Source organism: Lepus europaeus, chromosome 3 (assembly GCF_033115175.1).
Source record: "Lepus europaeus isolate LE1 chromosome 3, mLepTim1.pri, whole genome shotgun sequence".
Lineage (NCBI taxonomy): Eukaryota > Metazoa > Chordata > Mammalia > Lagomorpha > Leporidae > Lepus > Lepus europaeus.
Window position 1 is genome coordinate 67,729,332 of NC_084829.1, and position 20,595 is coordinate 67,749,926.

The 20,595-nt window shown below is 35.8% G+C and overlaps 1 protein-coding gene across 7 annotated transcripts in view; it reads left to right on the top strand.

Annotated features, from left to right (window-relative positions):
* Positions 1–17,941, top strand: part of FAM135A (family with sequence similarity 135 member A) — a 126,848-nt gene extending 108,907 nt beyond the window's left edge. For 4 of the 7 annotated variants that reach the window (XM_062186335.1, XM_062186336.1, XM_062186341.1 and 1 more), the window contains 4 exons: positions 1,884–2,035; positions 4,393–4,503; positions 15,184–15,297; positions 16,495–17,940. In XM_062186335.1, the coding sequence (XP_062042319.1) occupies positions 1,884–2,035; positions 4,393–4,503; positions 15,184–15,297; positions 16,495–16,700 (583 nt within the window). In that variant the 3' untranslated portion in view covers positions 16,701–17,940. Of the gene's footprint in view, positions 1–1,883; positions 2,036–4,392; positions 4,504–15,183; positions 15,298–16,494 lie in introns of all 7 variants that reach the window. The other 3 variants (XM_062186338.1, XM_062186339.1, XM_062186337.1) reach the window with 2 other exon arrangements.
* Positions 17,942–20,595: the final 2,654 nt, after the last annotated feature.

Below are 20,595 nucleotides of genomic sequence, written 5' to 3' on the forward strand. Positions count from 1 at the left end.
ATTTTAAAATAGAAATAATATTAAGTGAAAATGAGTTTATTTTGTTGGAAAAATTTTGAAATCCATGCAAGCTTTTTCATAATACTCATTTTCTATGAATTTTTTTGAAAATCACATGTGCTTATGTGTGTGTGTGTGTGTGTGAGAAAGAGAGAGAGAGAACAAAATATTTGCAAAATTTCATGACATACATAAAAAACGGACATGAGTCGATTTTCCACAAGCAGGTGATGATGGTCAAGCTAATGTCTCATTGTTGAATTAGATATTATGAATAGTTAGGGAAGAAAGATGTCCTATGGGAATTAAAAGAAAAAGACAAAACTGTTCTTCCTACTTCAGGAAAGTTACATAAACATTATATTCATATACAGCTAAGCTAGAAGAAGTAGCTAGCTCTACTACAGTAAGCTTTTTAAACTTTGTTTCAAGTTTGAAATATAGAGAAGAGACATGTGGTATTTAGTTGAAGTCATTTTCTAAGAACAGAATTCTATTAAAATATGGGAGGAAGTGCTTACATATCTGAGGAAGAAGAGGCTTTTTTCTTGTTCCATTTACTTTTTTCATGTCCTGATGTCAAAACACTTTTTTTTAGAATATTTATTTATTTATTTACTTACTTACTTATTTGGAAGGCACAGTGATTAAGAGAGAGAGGAATGGAAAGACAGCTCTTCCATTCCCTGGTTCACTCCCCAGATGGCCACAGCGGGAACCTAGAACTCCATCCAGGTTTCCCACTTTGTAACAGGAACCCAAATCCGTTATCCACTCCTTTCCCAGGTGCATTAACAGGGAGCTGGATCAGAAGCAGAGCAGCAGGGACTCAAGTTGTCACTCTGCAAAGGGCTACTGGCATTGCAAGCAGCAACTTAACCTGCTGAGCCTTAACACCAGCCCTTAGTAAACATTTTGATTGCTGAATTCTCTACAGTGATTCTGTATTACTTTTATTGATTTATTACTATATGATGAGAAAGATTATATTTCAGTTTTTTCCATTCAGTCCATGAAAGTAATTCCCTCTTTTAAATTAGGCTGTCATTTATGATAATCAACTATCTGTTTTTCCAAAAGCCTGATCTGGTTGATTGTAAACAATTACCTGCCATTGTAATTCCTATCCTGCAGCTTTAGGAATTTCAGTATGGAAGAGAAGTTGTCATGAGCTTCTCACTAACCTATAACCCAGTGTTTAGACAACTTTCAAGTTCTCTTTTCACTGTTAATTCTCCCCAGGGTTTCTTATATCATCTATCATAACATAATGTTAAGGAAATGGGCTTTTTGCTTTAAGCTATTCCTTAATAGAAATGAAGTGCTCTGTATTATCACCTAGTCTTTTCTTTTAATCTTATAGTAGGAAAATGTATGTGTTTACCTGTATCTCGAAAACATGAGTACTGTTAATTGCAAAACTGTCCAGCTTTGAAGTGTAGACAGGAGTGTTTGAAAAGAGGAACAGGTATATAATTTCTCCTAAGTTATCCTTTATAAGTACAACTTCATTATTTTGTTTGAAATTATCATTTAACAAGCAAATAATTCGTGACCCAAGGATGCAAATTTATTGTCAGTTCATTATATTATTTTATAAATGTTTTCATTACTAAGCATTTAGAAACTTTGAGCAAAATTTGTCAGATATTATCTTGTTTCTATAACCTTTTAATTTATACAGTAATAAAAATCTTACCTGCTTTTTTTTTTCCTTCAAAATGTAGATTATATCATTTTGAAATGTCAAACTATTTTAAACATAATGAGAATTTTTAAATTCTTAGCATCTTATATCTATGTATGGTATATTAGCTTTTATTTTTGTTATTAAAAAAGTACTGTGGGATAAATGTCTTGGCTTTTTTTTTTTTCTCTTAAAGTTTTATTGGACATTCTTTGGGCAACTTAATAATACGTTCAGTGCTTACAAGACCAAGGTTTAAATATTACCTCAACAAACTTCATACCTTTCTGTCTCTTTCTGGACCTCACCTTGGTACGCTGTATAATAGCAGCGCTCTTGTTAATACAGGTAAGAGTTTTATTCTATACAAAAAAAATATGGCATAGGGAGGAAATGTAAACACAAATTTAGCGTTTTCTGATGTTTATGTTAGAGCCAGCCAGGCACATACGTGGAATTTCATGAGCAAAACATGCAGATAATTTTCTACTTTGCTGTGCACTTAAAATAAGCTAATAAAAGTCATTTCAGGAGGCCAGCACTGTGACATAGTAGGCTAAGCCTCCTCCTGCAGCATTGGCATGCCAGTTCATGTCCCAGCAGCTCCTCTTCTGATCCAGCTCTCTGCTATAGCCTGGGGAAGTAGTAGAAGATGGCCTAACTGTGTTTGGGCCGTGCCACCTTTGTGGGAGACCTGGATGAAGTTCCTGGCTCCTGGCTGTTGTGGTTATTTGGGGAGTGAACCAACAGATCGTTCAGCAGATCGTTCTCTCTCTCTCTCTCCCTCCCTCTCTGTGTCTGTAATTCTACCTCTCAAATAAATAAATAAAACCTTAAAAAATCATTTCCGAAAATAATTATTCTCATTGAGATGGCATTTGTCAATAGTTATAGCAGCGTTTTACCCTTAAGTTCTAAATGTTTGCAGTAAATGTTTAACTTAAAGAAACTATTCTGTTATTTAACTAGTCGAGCAGGTAACTAATACTTATATTTGTTGTAAAGTTATAAAATATTATGTAGAATGTTGACTCTCTAGTTTGGTAACTTTAAAACAGATTATGAGAAAATAATATTGAAGAAATTGATCCAAATTTTCTAAAAGAAATTAAAATGAAAATTAAGACCCTAATTTTGAAGATCCATAATGTTCTCATGGAGAAACAGTTGGTACTTGGTTTACCTTTTTGTTTGTCTTGATTTTTCCCTTAGATTTTTAAAAATGTTTCATTGTTGAGTCAATTCATTTCCATTTGGAGGACAAATTTTATTTCATTCTGTCTCTTTTCATTGAGCTCTAAAATTCTTATATCCGTTTCCTTTCATTGACAAACAAACCATATCATTTTCTTATATATCTCATTTCAAATTGGTGATTTCAAAATATAGCCAGTTCTGGATTTTTGCAGCTTAAAAAAGAGGTGATAAGAAAAATAAAATCCTTTTATAATATGAAATAAAACCCAACATGAATGGGATACAATGTTTATAACTATCAGATTTAATCCATTAAAGCATTCTGTTCCCCTTTATAATATCAGAAACAATGAAAATGAAAGTGAATATTCCACAGTCTTGAAACGTGCTCCAGAGTAATGGGGATTTCACTTTATTTTCATATATACAAGGGGAAGGTATATTTGAATATGCATTATTGATAATATAAAGAAATAGAATTAGGGGCAGGCATTTGGCACAGTGGTTAAGACAACTGCATCTCAAATCGGTATGCCTGCATTCATATCTGAGCTCCACTTCCAATTATAACTTCTACTAATGTGCACCCTGGGAGGCATCAGGTGATGGCTTAAGTATTTTGGTCTCTGGCACCCACATGCGAGACCTGTGTTGAGTTCCAGGATCCTGACTTTAGCCTGGCCCAGCCCTGACTGTTGTGAGCATTTTGGGAGTGAACCAACAGAAAAAAGATCCCTCTGTTTCTCTGTGTGTTTGGTCTTTCAAATAAATTTTAAATGAATTTTTAAAATTTTAAGGAAATACAATGAAATATGAAACTTAAGCTATTAGAAAGAGTTGGTCCTTTTACAATTAGTCTACCATAACTTAAGTATAATTATAGATAGACTGAAAACTCAGTCTTAGCATTTGGAACTACCACTGTACATGTAGTATTTAACCCTCTTTTCCTTTATAATATGGACAAATATATCTAAAAGTATGATTTTCCCAAATTTGTTCTTCATATGCTTTTGAGATTTGATTATTGTTTTTAGCTTTGTTTAGACTCCTGCGGAATTGCGTTTCTATTTATTTTACTGGTTGAATATTATGGTTAGTGGTGCAGCAAGCCTGTATTTATAGAATGGACTGAAATTATGTTTTGCCAAAAATTTTTTAAAAAGGAAGGGAGGAGGGGGATGAGGGAACGGAAGAAGGACATAAGGTCATCTTAGAATTGTATCTATGAAATGTATGAAATCTGTTCTCTTTATATTGGTAAGAATTTTTGAAAGAAATAGCATTCCTTTCAACAACTACCATTAACCCATAGTTAAACTATGTGTATATGTGTATGTTTATATTTTTTATTAGAACATGGAAATATTTTGAAAATATATTCATTATTAGCCAGCAAAATGCTAATTTGGCAAATGGCATGTTTTGAAGTAAAATATATATTAAAATTAACAACTTGACATATTATATATTCCACTTATACTGATATATCATGTATAACTCTCTAGGTCTCTGGTTTATGCAGAAATGGAAAAAATCAGGTTCTCTTTTGCAACTGACATGTCGAGATCACTCAGACCCTCGTCAAACTTTTTTATATAAGCTTAGTAATAAAGCAGGTAAGTAACAGCTTGGAAAACATGAACACAGAAACCTTTTTTTAAATAAGCTGTTAGCATATAAATTACCAACATGTCTTTCTGGTTTTCAAGAAGGTCTCAGTCTACAGCAGTTTCTTTTAATAGACTCACAACTGAGATTTGATGGAGTAGTTCTTTAACTGTTAGTGGTTGTATTTATATTTTATCAACTGCACATTTTTTTCTTTTTTCCCCAAAGAAACCTTTTATTTAATGAATATAAATGTCTTAAGTACAACTTTAGGATATAGTTATTCTTCCCACCATACCCACACTTCCACCCCTCATCTTCCTCCCTCTCCCCTTCCAGTCCCATTCTCCATTAAAATTCATCTTCAGTTAACTTTGTGCACAGAAGACCAAACCTATACTAAGAATTCAACAATTTACACACACACACACACTGTTGAGAACAAGTTTTATAGTTAACTTTCATAATACAACTCATTAAGGACAGAGGTCCTGCATGGGAAGTTAATGCACAGTGAATTCTGTTGTTAATTTAACAATTAACACTCTTATGTTTGACATCTATGACCTCCTGAGACTCTTGACATGACCTTCCTAGCCTATGGAAGCCTTTTGAATCCACAAACTGTCAGTATTTAGACACAGCCATAAACAAAGTGGAAGTCTTCTCCTCCCTTTAAAGAAAAGTACATCCTTCTTTGATGGCCACTTCTTTCCACTGGGGTCTCACTCACAGAGATCCTTCATGTAGAACATTTTTTGCCACAGTGTCTTGGCTTTCCATGCCTGAAATGCTCTCATGGGCTTTTCAGCTAGACTAGGATGCCTTAAAGGCTGATTCTGGGTGAGAGTGCTACTTAAAGCGATTATCATTCTATGAGTCTGTTGTGTGGACTGCTTTCCATGTTGAAACATTCTCCTTTCATTCTATCTATTATTATTACCAGACTCTTGATCTATTTATATGATCACTTTAACACTTGATCCTATCTATATGTTCACTTTAACACTTAAGATGGCATTTTTACCACCCAGCTTAATGGGATTTGGGGTCCCTTGGCAAGTTTTTAAACTGTACCCTTAGAAGTAAGTCTATAGTAATGTATGTAGAACTATACAGCTTTACATTTACAAATTTCCTTCTTCTGCTCTTATTCTCACTCTTATTTTTTTTTTTAACTTTTATTTAATGAATATAAATTTCCAGTGTACAGCTTATGGATTACAATGGCTTCCCCCTCCCATGACTTCCCTCCCACCCACAACCCTCCCCTCTCCTGCTCCCTCTCCCCTTCCATTCACATCAAGATTCATTTTCAATTCTCTTTATATACAGAAGATCAATTTAGTATAAAGATTTCAACAGTTTGCACCCACATAGAAACACAAAGTGAAACATACTGTTTGAGTACTAGTTATAGCATTAAATCAAAATGTACAGCACATTAAGGACAGAGATTCCACATGAGGAGCAAGTGCACAGTGGCTCTTGTTGTTGACCCAACAAATTGACACTCTAGTTTATGGCGCCAGTAACCACCCTAGGCTGTTGTCATGAGTTGCCAAGGCTATGGAAGCCTTCCAAGTTTGCCGACTCTGATCATATTTAGACAAGGTCATAAAAGACAGAGTGAGGATAGTAACCAATGATCCTATCTCACTCTTATTTTTAATGAGATCCTACCTCAATTGACTTTATACACATATGATTAACTCTATGTTAAGTAAAGAATTCAACAAATATTATGAATAAAAAATAAAACTGCTCCTTGACAGTAAATACAAGGGCAGCTCTAGTCATCCCTTCTGGAAGTGTCAATTTTACTTTTACAGATTTCATTTTAGGTGCTCTATTAGCTCTCTCAGATCAGGGAGAACATATGGTATTTGTCCCTTTTGGAACTGGCTTACTTCACTAAGTATGATGTTTTCCAGATTCATCCATTTTGGTGCAAATGACTGGATTTCATTTTTTTAACCACTGCATAGTATTCCATAGTGTACATATCTCATAATTTCTTTATCCAGTCTTCGGTTGACAGGCATATAGATTGATTCCATGCCTCAGCTATTGTGAATTGAGCTGCAGTAAACATTGGGGTACAGATAACTCTTTTATTTACTGATTTCATTTCCCTTGGGTAAATTCCCAGTAGTGGAATAGTTATAGTGGAATAGGTATCTCCATACTGTCTTCCATAGTGACTTTACCATATTTTTCTATCTTCCATTTCCAGGACTATCAAGCATTTTTTAAAAATGTTAGAAATTAAACTATTAATAGTTATTCCTTCTACAGTTCTCACTACTGGATGAATCTTATTGTTTATCCCTTATTAACTGATTACTAAATATATTTGCTATCATATATGTTCTAGGCTTTTACAGCCCAAAGTCATTAAATTTTTAGTATTTTTTGTGAACACAATACATCTGGTTAAAGGTTTCAGAAATGTTACTTTTAAAAGAAAATTACCCTTTTTTGATTGACATGATTTAAATATTGATTAAAATTTTATAGCAACTTTTGACCAAAACACCCTATGGCATTCATCAGATTTCTGATAGAATATATGAGTATTGTGTACAGTGTAAAAATACTAGTATACTAGCATCTCAGTGTTGACCATCAAGGGAAACAGAAAATGAAGGAGCCAGAATGACACGGCAGGCAAAATGTATGATATATATAGATTAGGTAACACCAGTGTTGAAGTAGACAAGACGTTACTAGAGTATAGAGAGAGATCATGGCAACACTTACATTCCTTAATTAAGGCCCAGAAATGGCCGTAATATGTTCATTATTGAAATTTTAAAAACAAAATATCCTGATTTTAAGATTTTCCTAAAAACATCTGCTTAGAATCTCTTTATCAATAGATGAATTCTGACAAATAAAGTATAACAATTAAAGACATCTCCTACTGTGTTAGTACCATTCAAGATAATCTTTTTTTCCAGTTACAGAAATGTTTCATAATAGATGTCACTTGATTTACAAAAATACTTATTTATAAATAATACTTATATTTTATTTCTGAAAGATAATAATTAGAATCAGCTAATTATTTTGGAGGTATATTCTTTTGAATGTATTTAAAAGAAATTGCTAAAAATAAGAATAATATTGTTTAGAATATGTCAGAAAGTACAAGATTTGTTCACTCTTGGCACTAATGGCATTCTGGACTGTATAGTTCTTTTGTTTCAGGAATTGTCATGTGCCACTGTAGGATATTTTGCAGCATCCATGCCCTCTATCCATCCTGTGCCAACATAGCAAACCATACCTTTCCGGTTTCCCACTTTTTGTTGTGATGAACAAAAATGTCTTCTTACATTTGCATCGTGTTCATCATGTTTAGAACCACTGCTTTAACCAGTTCCAGAGAGTAACCATAAAATGACAGCATGAATTGCTATAAAACTCAGTAAAATTCCAGAAAAAATTAATGGCCAAAGTGTCAGAAATACCAAGGATAAAAGTTGTTAATCAGGTATTTGTACATAAATGATGTTATTATATCAGCCAGAGAAACATTAAAGATTTATTTTAATCCTTTTCTTGGTATCTTGAAAAGTAACTAAAGTGATTAAAACTATTTCCAGCTAAACCTTCTAATTCTACAGATGGGGAAATCTTGTAACTTCCACAATTTAGAGGTAATTTTAAATATCACCTCAGGGGCTGAGTGACATATTAACACTCTGTCCAGTGAACTGGGCTGTGTTTGAGCAGGCAGAATCAAGGTGGATACAGAGAATGACTCCCAAAATAAAGCTGTTTGACATTTTTATTAGCTGGACTTCAACTCAGATGAGGTACTGCTGTAATTGCTGCCAGCATTGCAACTGTGGGGCCTGCCATGCTTCATTTTTTTTTTCTTTAGTTTATTTGACAGAGTTATAGATAGAGAGAAAGACAGAAAGGTCTTCCTTCCGTTGGTTCACCCCACAAATGGCCGCTACGGCCAGCGCTCTGCACCGATCCGAAGCCAGGAGCCAGGTGCTTCTTCCCGGTCACCCATGCAGGTGCAGGGGCCCAAGCACTTGGGCCATCCTCCACTGACCTCCTGGGCCACAACAGAGAGCTGGACTGGAAGAGGAGCAACCGGGACTAGAACCCAGCGCCTATATGGGATGCCAGCACCGCAGGCGGAAGATTAACCAAGTGGCCATACTTCATTTTGAGTTTCTGTCCTTTCTAGCCAATACTGCTAGATAAGAAGTTGAAACCAAAAGATTCAAAATGGACCAGATGCAACTATATTGGCGTTTAGCTAATATAAAAAGTAAAACTCTGTGAAAACAACAATGCTGGTATTGATACATTTTGGTTGAGAAATTTTTAAAGGCTGGCGCCCGGCTTAATAGGCTAATCCTCTGCCTGCGGCGCCAGCACCCTGGGTTCTAGTCCCGGTTGGGGCACCGGATTCTGTCCCGGTTGCCCCTCTTCCAGTCCAGTTCTCTGCTGTGGCCTGGGAGTGCAGTGGAGGATGGCCCAAGTGCTTGGGCCCTGCACCTGCATGGGAGACCAGGAGAAGCACCTGGCTCCTGGCTTTGGATCAGCACAATGCACCGGCCGCAGTGGCCATTGGAGGGTGAACCAACGGTAAAGGAAGACCTTTCTGTCTGTCTGTCTCTCTCACTGTCCACTCTGCCTGTCAAAAAAAAAAAAAAAAAAAGTATATAGAAAAAAAACTCTTGAAAGATTGATTTTAAGTATAAAATACATTTTTAAAATGTGATTTAAGAATTATGTTTAGAAATTAGACACTTTAGTGTATGTTATGTCAGTATGAGAAATTTTTATTCAGTTTATTGCATCATCATGGTATCTGAAAGTGAAAGAATATCTTAGAAATGTTATCATCTAGTTAGTCTTGATTTTGCATAGTTCAGCTGAGCTGCCTGACCTGAGGAGATGTAGATAGTTCCCTCTAGGACCTCAGAATAAAGCAACAGTTCCCAATTCCAGTGTCATTTCTCTGGAGAAGCATTCAGGATCTCTGCAAAGAGCTGTTAGCTTGAAGACTGTATGAATGTAACTTTACCTGGAAAAATGTAATATCTATTATTCTCATAATATAAACTGTAGAAATAAAGCTTGTTAAAATCTTGATCAGTGGAGAATTTATGAAGAAACAGAGATCATGCAATCTGGCAAATACATGATTTATAGAGCATATAGTTGGAGGTGACATCACGTTCTTTGTGTGTTAGTGATATGTGTGGTACTGTCCCTGCTACATAACATAACCCAACAGAAAAAAGTAGATTAAAGATAAAGAAGTGACCAGAAAAGAAAATACAGAAAGCAATAAACATAGTTTCTAGAACTTTATTTATAATCAAAGAAATGCACATTAGAGTTATAATTTAGACATTTTGCCAGTTAGGTTGATGGAAATTAAAAAGATGATATCCAATATGGAAGAGTAAATGGGAAAGCAGATATGTTTATCTGTTAATGGCAGAAGGGGAAATTATGTGACCTTTTTGGAGGGTACATTTTGGAGAATTTTTTTTTTAAGATTTATTTATTTATTTGAAAGAGATACAGAGAGAAAGAGGGAGGGAGAGGGAGATCTTCCATTTGCTGGTTCACTTTCTAGATGGCTGGGGCTGGACCAGGCTGACGCCAGGAGCCAGGACTCCCATGTGGGTGCAGAGACTCAAGGACTTGGACAATCTTCTGCTGCTTTCTCAGGCACATTAGCAGGGAGCTGGCTCAGAAGTGGAGCAGCAGGACTCGAACTATGTGGGATGCCAGCACTGCAGGCAGAGGCCTAACCTTCTATGCTACACAGCACTGGCCCCCATTTATGAGAATTTTAAGAATGAGCTAAGCTAAATAGTTACACTGTAGGAATTTTTCCTACAAAAATTTCATGCAGATTTAGGTAAGGGCTATTCATTGCAGTGCTTCTGTTTTGTTTTTATGTCCCCTCTCCACTGAAATGGAGTGGATCTAAATATCCATTAGTAGAGAAATAGGAAATATACTAAAATGTAATTATGGAGATACGGAGATACGTTAACAAACGGGGTACATGTATTTGTAGAAGAGCCATCCCTTAAATATTAAAAAGCAAGACACAAAGTAATTTATGTATAAGTAATATAATCCCATGTGTATGTCTTAAAAATTAAGTCTTCTGTGTTCCTATAAAGGAATTTGGAATGATACATGCAACCATTAGCTGTGTCATTGGCAAATGAAGGGCGTAGGCAAGAGAAGGTGATCAAGGGGGAATACTTTAAAACACATTTTTTTTTTCATTAGGGAAAAACAAACAATAAAACTGCTTGGATTCTAAAATGAGAAAGATGACACAAGAATGGACTAGGGAAGTGTACAGTTACATGTCACTCATCCACAGCCCAATTTTTCACGTTAAGGCAGGCATTCATAACAAATTACTGTATTTTGAAAGCACGATAGAATTTATTGTGAGATAAACCAACCAGGTTCTTCCCCAGCAGGAGAGGACTTGTCTGGAAACTTCTCCTCAACTCCCTCATTTGAGAATGCTGAGGGGATCAAATTCTGGTCCCGCTCAGCTCTGTACACCATAGAAACTTTTTCTCCATTTACCTGCTGATTAATTTAGGTTTATGTTCATTAGCATCAGTTACAAGACTATGCTGAAATACAATGATATTAACAGGAATACTTTAAGCACTTTAACCCTGAAATAGTCAAATGACCCTTAGCACACTGTTTTCTTTCCTCTCGACTAGTCTGTCTCTGGTTGAATAAGCTCTCTAGCACCGGAAGTTAGAGCCAGACTTTGAAGTTACAGACTACTTAATTAATTTGAGTGAGCATTAGTCTGTACATACTTGGGAGCCAATATTGTTTGGTTTTAAGGTAAAGCATGCACTTTATATTAGTTAAAAAACATACTGACAGGCACTTGCATTGTGGTGTAGAAGGTAAAGCCACTGCCTGCAATGCCAGTATCCCATATCAGTACCGGCTGCTCCATTTCCAATCCAACTCCCTGCTGATGCTCCTGGGAAAGCAGCGGCGGGGATGGCTTAAGTCCTTGGGCCCCTATACCCACAGGGCAGACCCAGATAAATCTCCTGGCCTGGTCCAGCCCTGGTCATTGTGACCATTTGGGGAGTCAACCAGTGGATGGAAGATCGATCTCTCTCTCTCACTCTCTCTCTCTCTCTCTATAGCTCTTTCAAATAAATAAATAAATATTAACAAAAAAAAAAAAAAACACTCTGATCACTTTTAACTGGAGCCAATCAAAGATAGGTTCACTCTTTTTATCTCTCCCAGAAATATTGCAGACTAATATTTTATAATGGATATGAATTTTTCTAAAAGTTGCCATCCTTTTATTAAAAGGAAGCATCTGAATACTACATGAAATATAAAATTTTCAGTAGACAAATTAGAATTATTGAACCTAGTAAGTGGAGAATTGCAGTGATATTAATATGAAGACAAAGTGACCGACCTAATAGTGAGAGTGGGAAGAAAGATGTTACACAATGGAGAAAGCAAAACTTGATGACCTACTAGACAGGAGGGAACTGCAGAGAAATTAAAGATGAATATTTCTTATTTTACTAGAATAAGGATAAGCTTAAAAATATAAGTCAGGATAGCAAGCAAAATTTGGAAAATAGGATTTGGCATTAGAAATGGTGAATGTTAAAATTTCACAAAGTTTCATATCAAATTATGTGGCCAACAAAGCAGGCCAGAAATTCAAATTTGGGAATCACATATAAAAGCGATAGTTGAAAGTAGAATAGATGGGTTTACCAAAAGAGAAGAGTATCACAGATACCTAGAAACAAGGTATATTTATATCCTCTGTCCCAAAATTGTCCCTCACAAATGAGGGGCTAAGTTATTTCAAGTTGCTTACGGAATCACTAATAGAAGATGATCTCTCAGTGCTTTATTTTCATTTGTTTGGAGAAGACATGCTGGCTCAAAATAAACATTTTTATGCAAATTTAGGCTATCTAACAGAACTAAAACTTGGTGAAATAAGATGAGGCCTGAGAATACAGCAGTAGATTTTTAGGCCATTGATTAGAGACATTCTCCAGAATAATGAGGAAGAAAGACTTTGTGGAGTAGGTTCAGTAGAAGGAAAGAAAAAAAGAGACAACAAACATATAGAGAACTCCTGGTGAATTTTACCATAAAGTAGTACCAAGAAGTAGAATATAAGATCTTGGGACATGTTCATTGATTGTTTTTTATTTTTTAAGAAATTATATTGCAGTTTTCTGTATACTGATAAGAATGACCTATAAGGGGAGTAGACTTGTAGCCTAGTGTTTCAGATGCCTACATCCACATCAGAGTGCTTGAGTTTGATGCTCCGCTCCAGCTCCTGACCCCCAGCTCCCTGCTACCCTTGGAGTCAGTGGTAATTGCTCAAGTGACTGCATTCCTGCCAACAATGTGGGAGACCTGGATTGCATTCCGGCTCCACACCTTAGGCCCAGCCCAGACCCACTCATATTGAGCATTTGCTCAGTATACCAGGAGATGGAAGCACTTGTGCTCTCACTCATTTCTCTCATTCTCTGTCCCTCTCTGCCTCTTAACAGTGAAAAGTAGGAAGAAGGTGTTGATGGTTTGAGGAGAAATAAGAAGTATAAAAATGAACTTGTTGAGCATGCTTCCACAGGCCATGAGGTGCATGGCTCCAAGGAGTTTTATTCATGAATAGCACCCCTGGAGTTATGCGGTATGGGAACCCTTTATGGAGAACATCAACATACAGCTTTTAGATAAATAAAAAAGCCAGTTGTGCTGATGTTGTATAACTAGTTCAATGCAGCTTGGAATAAAATTTCAGAAATGGTGTCATATTCAGGATCCAAAAAGTACAGTGCCTAAAACAAGTTGGATACAAGTGAATACGAAGATTCAAAAAGTACAGTGAGGAAACAGTTTGGATACAAGTGAAGATTACGGGGAGTGATTTTTACGTCCTTTGCTTGTTTACCCCTTAAAAGAATTTTGAAAAAGTCTGTACCCCCTTGTATAATTTTAATATGATACCCAAAAAATATACTATGAGTTTAAATAGTTCCAAAGATTATTTTCTGGCATTTTGACTGAAATACATATATTTTTCTGGCATTTTGGCTGAGATACATACACATGCACAAACACACACACGTATGCTTTAGTTATATTTTCATAAAATATAGAAACTCGGTTCATTCTATTAAAGTTACAGATGAAGCTTGTTCAGTTAATTCATGGAGAGTGTGTGTCATAAAATTTAATTGGAAAATTCATTTCTCATTGCTAAATGATGCGTCAACTCAAGCTTACTTTTTGTGAGATGAATTTAGACTTCATACTTTGCTTTTACACCCTTGGGCCATATACCTTAATAAGATCTGAAATAGATTGGTGAAATAAATACCTTTGTCTTGTAAAGTAGGAAAAAGACAAGTCATTTTTGGAAAAGGCTTCATATGTAGGTTGGAATCTGGAAATCAGACCTCTTAAAGTTGTACCTGCCCACGTACACCATGATGAGACTTAAGGTTATTCAGTGGTAAATGTACCCTAATTTGAAGACCTAATATTCTTAGATGCATGGATGATTCTCAAAGGAGTGCTAATGATGATGAAGACATTGGTGTGCCAACTGTTGCCAAAACTGGAGCAAATTTTGTTCATGAAATGGTAGAATGAAGAGAAAAATCATTTTTCTTAATACATGAAACGTTCTGTGTAATGCAGTTAATTCCTATAATAAATATCTGATTGTTACATTTATATCCCTAGAATTGTATATATTCAGATCATTACACACACACACACACACGCCCCAAAAAATGGTGTTTTCTCTTAGAAAAAAAAAGAATAGGATGTCATGATTTTTGGCCTTATGTCTATCACACAGTGTCACCTTGCTGTGTTAGACCATACTGTTCTCTTGAAGAATACTTGAGTTGTAGGGAAGAAGAGCATCAACAAAGGACTACCATTCAGGATCCACAGTAGTTCCAAAATTGCTCTCTCTAAGAATTTGAATTTCACTAAGCATAAATCCAAAATTTTACCCTGGACCATTCCAGGACAAAATTTCACGTACTATACACCCCAGGTCTAATATATTACCATTATTTGTATGTCATTTAATAATGACATAAAATCTTTTGTATATCTAGTCTGAGCCAATAATAAAGTTAGAATGTTAGTGATACTAAAAAGATAAAGAACATGATTTCAGTACTTAAATCATTTAATGAAGTATCCCAAAGTCCTAAACTCAATTCACCCAGTTTACTAAAAAATAAAAATAGAAAGAGCTTACATATTTCTTTGGAAAGATTCCTAAATATTGAAGAATACATGGATACATATATTTGGCAGGTAAGAATGTCATGAAGTACTTCAAAAAGAACCTTAGTCCACCATATTTAATTTCTTCCCTACCTCTATACCACCATACCACAGTGCTTGCTTGTGGTGCACATATCTCATACTAACACAAAGACAACATACAGTGAAGGTGAGGTTTGTGGGGAACATAGAGAAATTTGGAGAAAGAGTTCATCAGAAATATGGAGTCACAAACTGCTGGAGAAATTTATATTTTGACCATTTAGTGTGATAGTAGTAAGCTGTATTAAATATAGTTAATTGTTGCATTATGATTCATTATTTTCTATTCATAGGGCTTCATTATTTCAAAAATGTTGTGCTGGTGGGTTCTCTACAGGATCGCTATGTTCCTTACCACTCTGCCCGCATTGAAATGTGTAAGACAGCATTAAAGGACAAACAGTCAGGTAAGGAAGTAAATTAAGTTATACCTGTAAATTAGCTTTTTCCCAAACTTTTCTTATCAACTTACCGTCTCCTTTCTCTCATCCCCCCTCTTTTTATTTCTTTTTCTACACGTGGGATATTAATAACTCTACAGTACATTTTTTGTCCTTTCTCCCTCAGCAAGCTAGAGTCCACTTAGGGGAAAATTCAAAAAAGTCTTAACCTTTCAAATCAATAGCTAAAACTAGATAAGTGTCTTTTGTTTTAATAATAAGATTCAGTGACTCTGGGGACAGAGGGAGGTCTAGTGAAGATTTATTTGGACTTCTTCCTATGTAAATATATTTTTTAAATAGCATGGAACCAGAAATCCAACTTGATTCATAATGAAAAGCAAGAGAAGAGGTGGGAATGAAAAGTATTGTTTACTAACTTGTGTGATATCTTTTAAGAACCTCGCAAGCTCTGACTGTACTTCCATATATTGTTGCCTTCTTATCATTTCCTCAGAGCTGCATCCTACCTCTCCTCTGAAATTTAATGTCTCTCTTACTAAAATTCACAGATTCCGTGGGTAGGTTAAACCATCTTTTAGTGATAAGAGTTGTGCATAAGCATTGTAAACAATATTTTGCCCCTTATCAGGCAGCTTGTACATTTCTGTGTATGTAAATCTAGTCTTTACCTTTTAAGCTTAACATCAACTCATTAAAGTCATTGTAAGAATGACATTTTTGAATTAAAAGCAGACCCATATATTAAGTAAATCTTATAACTATAGAATGAATCTTGTTTGTTCTTTGAGTAGAGCCAAGCTCACATTGTTCTTCTTATGCAGGAAGTTCTATTCTTTCTCAAAATAATTTATAAATGTTGACTGCCATATAAACACTGTTAAAGTACTTGCTGTAGACTTTTTAATGTCTCACAGTAGCCAGCTTATTTTCATAATTATTTAATAAGCTATAAGTAACTTTATGTGGAAGAAAATTTACTTTATTATATGTCTTGACTTGAGTTGAAACTACCAACTCGACAAGAATAGAGTGTAATAAATGTGCTATTTTTACTTGGCCTGATAAATCATATGATTATTTATCTTTTCTATAAGACAGTCTCAAAAATTATAGCTGAAGAAAAGTGAAACCAAAGTTGACATAGAATTTTTTTCAGTTACTCATATGAGCTAATTTTCCTTTTTCCTATTTATTCCATAGGACAGATATATTCAGAAATGATTCACAATTTGCTTCGCCCAGTTCTGCAAAGCAAGGACTGTAATTTGGTTCGATATAATGTCATCAATGCATTGCCTAATACAGCTGATTCACTTATTGGGAGGGCTGCACATATAGCTGTTCTGGATTCAGAAATATTTTTGGAAAAATTCTTTCTGGTGGCTGCCCTCAAATATTTCCAATAGAATAAAAATACTATTAGAGACTTGACAATTACCTCATTCAACAATGATTCAAATAATGTATTATATTAAAATGTAGATATGAAGTTCTAAGAAATATTTATACCTTTTTATATGGAAGATAATTTATATCATCCATGTTTAGAGCTTTTTAAACATCAACTTTACTTTCTAGGTAATGTGGCTGTGCAATATTTTTTTAATTTTGTCTTTTTACTTTTCTATTACTTTTTCATATATTTTGCTACCTAAGTTTTTCAGTGAAACTTTAAACCCCTATATATGTCTGATTGTTTATTATTGGCTTTCCACAATCTGTGTCAGATGACATCATATTTGCCATTGTTGCTAGAATAGCATGGGATTTTAAATTTTCTAGTATTGGGGTATTATTCAGTTAGTTATAAATTTTACTTTTAACATTTTACTGCATTTTAACTGGAAATTAAATTATGGCTGCTAAACTATATTTTTTGAAATCAACTCCTTTAGTCCTAAAGTGAACTTTATCATATGATCAAACCAGGTAGTTCATATATGATGTCATAAAAGTTTTCTATAGTCATTACTGTTGTGTTAAATATATGTCATGCCTATTAAAGTATATTTTCTACTGGTGATTTCAACATTATTTCTCATTGACTTTTACTACTGGAACTTTTCATGTTCATACTGGCTGCATATAAAGATTTTTGAATGTCTGAATGCCCTCTGCCTTGATTTGGTTGGAATTTTGCTAAATTTGGTAATGTTGCTTGAACTTTCTGACTATATTTCTTTAACTTTTGTCATGGACTTCCTTTTATGTACATAATAAGTAAATGTTGAAATTTATGAAAATCTTTTATGAATTTACTTTTTAAATGTTAAAATTTATTGAATTAAAGAGTAGTGTAAATAAAATAATTCACATTGAAAATGAAGCAAAGTGACTTTACATGTTTGGTGATAACAGATGCAAATGTTTTTGATATATGGAGATATAGAGTCTTTTGACTTTACTAAAGGTGCTGAATAGCATAAAATTCACTATTTTCCTTCCTGTTCTACTTGTGAAACTAATAATGCACTAAGGGTGGATGGAAGGTTGTTTGCATTCACCATGTCTGGTGGACAGAGGTTTTATAATATGTGTTGTATAATTCTTGCATGTTTTCTAGCATCATGTTATTGCCTCGTGTTAATAAATGAACAAATGACTATTTGGAGGAACAGCTAAAATACTTGTAATCATTTGCTTATTCTCAGAATACTAGAGATAAATACTTTTATTTATAATTGGTAGTACTATATTAACTAACTCTCTGTATAGACCAGTATAACGTTACACTTATATAACTTGAAAATACTTGAAAATTCCATAAACTAAGCAATAATATACCAAGTGCATTGTACCTGGAAGATATAATTATATCCATCCTTGTATTTTTGTCACAGACATTTTTCATTTTCATAGATCCTGGCCGTGGGTTTGAAATATCATGCATATTATAACTTTGGATGACTTCCAGGTTTGTCAAAGGACTCATTCTTACTCCTAATAATATATATAAGATTTAATGGTAAATTGCTCTTAGGATCATAGTTGGTTGACTGATTGCTGCTTATTTTAATACAGTTTTAAAGGCATATCAGTGATCATCATTTACAATCGGACTTAACACCTGATTTAGAAGGGAAGCCATCATATGCTATTCACCTCTGAATTCAGATTATGTGTGATTGAGGAAAGCAAATAATGATCTGAAATAGGGTAATGGAGTTAGAATAATAGGATAATGGAAATAGGATAATAGGTAGAGAATGCATTGCCTTGAAGTATACCAATAAGGAGTCTTGGCGGCAGATAACAAAAAGCAATTCTGATTTACTTAATCAGAAAAAAATTTATTGGCGGAATATCGGGTAGTCCATAGAATTGGAAAGATTGGAGAAACAGGTTCCCAAAAACAGATAGAAACCAAGGAAAGCGAGATGACCAAAATCATAGCTGAGTTCTGATTTCAAGACGACCTAGAGAATGGTGTATACTGCTGGCAGCAGTCCTCCTGAAAACTGGGTTGGCTCAAAATACTTGCTGTTTACTTACACCAGAGTCAAAATCTAGTGGGAATGTCCAGCTGACTGAAAAGTCTTGTGTTGCTCTGACATTTTGCCATCAAAGACTGTCAAATATTTGTGTATGCGAGCCTCTCAGCTTCCACAGTAGAAAATGAGACAATGTCTTCTACCAAGATACATCAAAAATGAAATTAGTTTGATGACATCATCAAATATAAAAACATAACAAAGGGCTAATATAATTCATATTCTTGTCTTTCTAACATCTGCATGTACCATCCTCCCATTACACATATTTATTTTAAATACTGCCCCCTGGGGCCAGCGCTGTGGCGCACTAGGTTAATCCTCCACCTGTGGCGCCGGCATCCCATATGGGCGCCAGTTCTAGTCCCGGTTACTCCTCTTCCAGTCCAGCTCTCTGCTGTGGCCTGGGATAGCAATAGAAGATGGCCCAACTGCTTGGGCCCCTGCACCCTCATGGGAGACCAGGAAGAAACACCTGGCTCCTTGCTTCAGATCAGCGCAGCTCCAGCCATTGCGGCCATTTGGGGAGTGAACCAACGGAAGGAAGACCTTTCTCTCTACACTCTCTCACTGTCTGTAACTCTACCTGTCAAATAAATAAATAAAATCTTTTAAAAAAAAAATACTGCCCCGTGATGTAATATCTCTATCCAACATCCAGCTTCAAATTTAGAATCTCAGTGAAATATCTGCTGGTTCTATAATGATGTTGCCTCAATTGTTTACAACCTGTAGGCACAATTGTGACTTAAGCACCAGCCCTGTACTCAATAATAGTATAAGACAGGAAGAAAAAATAGACATACATGAGCCAGTAAGTAAATACAGAGCAGTGTGCTGCAAGCTTCCTTGGTGAGAATCACCGGACTACTTGTTAAAAATACAAATGCTAAGGCCCCATTACAGACTGACTGAATCAGAATTTCCAGGCTAGCATATAGATAGACAATGCCCAGACTTCTCTGGTTAAGGGGCCGGGGGAAGACTATGGTAAATATAGTTCTCAATTCTGCTACTGATCCTGGCTCTAGATGGTTAGAACTTGGCTGCTACTTGGTCTCTGCCACGACCACCTACTTGCCATTTCCTCCATGTTCAACCAGCACTTCAGCTGATCAGATTTCTTTAGGGGATGTCCTGAGGTGTGCATGATCCTGTCTACATACAGTTACGATAGTCTTTTCTTCATTTTTACATTTTGAAGATTGATTTATTTGAAAGGCAGAGTTGGGGGGGCAGGAGGGTGTCTTTCAACCACTGGTTCACTCCCCAAATGGTTGCAACAGCTGCAGCTGGACCGATCTGAAGCCAGGAGCCAGGAGCTTCATCGTCTCCCACATGGATGCAGGGGCCCAAGGACTTGGGCCATCTTCTGCTTTCCAAGGCCCTACCAGAGAGCTGGATTGGAAGTAGAGCAGCCAGGACTTGAACTGACGCCTATATAGGATGCCAGCACTGCAGGCAGCAACTTTACTCATTATGCCACAGTGCCACCATGCACCCTTTTTTTAAAAAAAGATTTTGGGGCTGGCATTTTGGCCCACTAGATTAAACTGCCACCTGCAATGCCAGCATCCCATATGGGCACCAGTTCAAAACTGTAATAAAAAAGAGAGAGGCCGGCGCCGTGGCTTAACAGGCTAATCCTCCGCCTTGCGGCTTCAGCACACCAGGTTCTAGTCCCGGTTGGGGCACCGGATTCTATCCCGGTTGCCCCTCTTCCAGGCCAGCTCTCTGCTATGGCCCGGGAAGGCAGTGGAGGATGGCCCAAGTCCTTGGGCCCTGCACCCACATGGGAGACCAGGAGAAG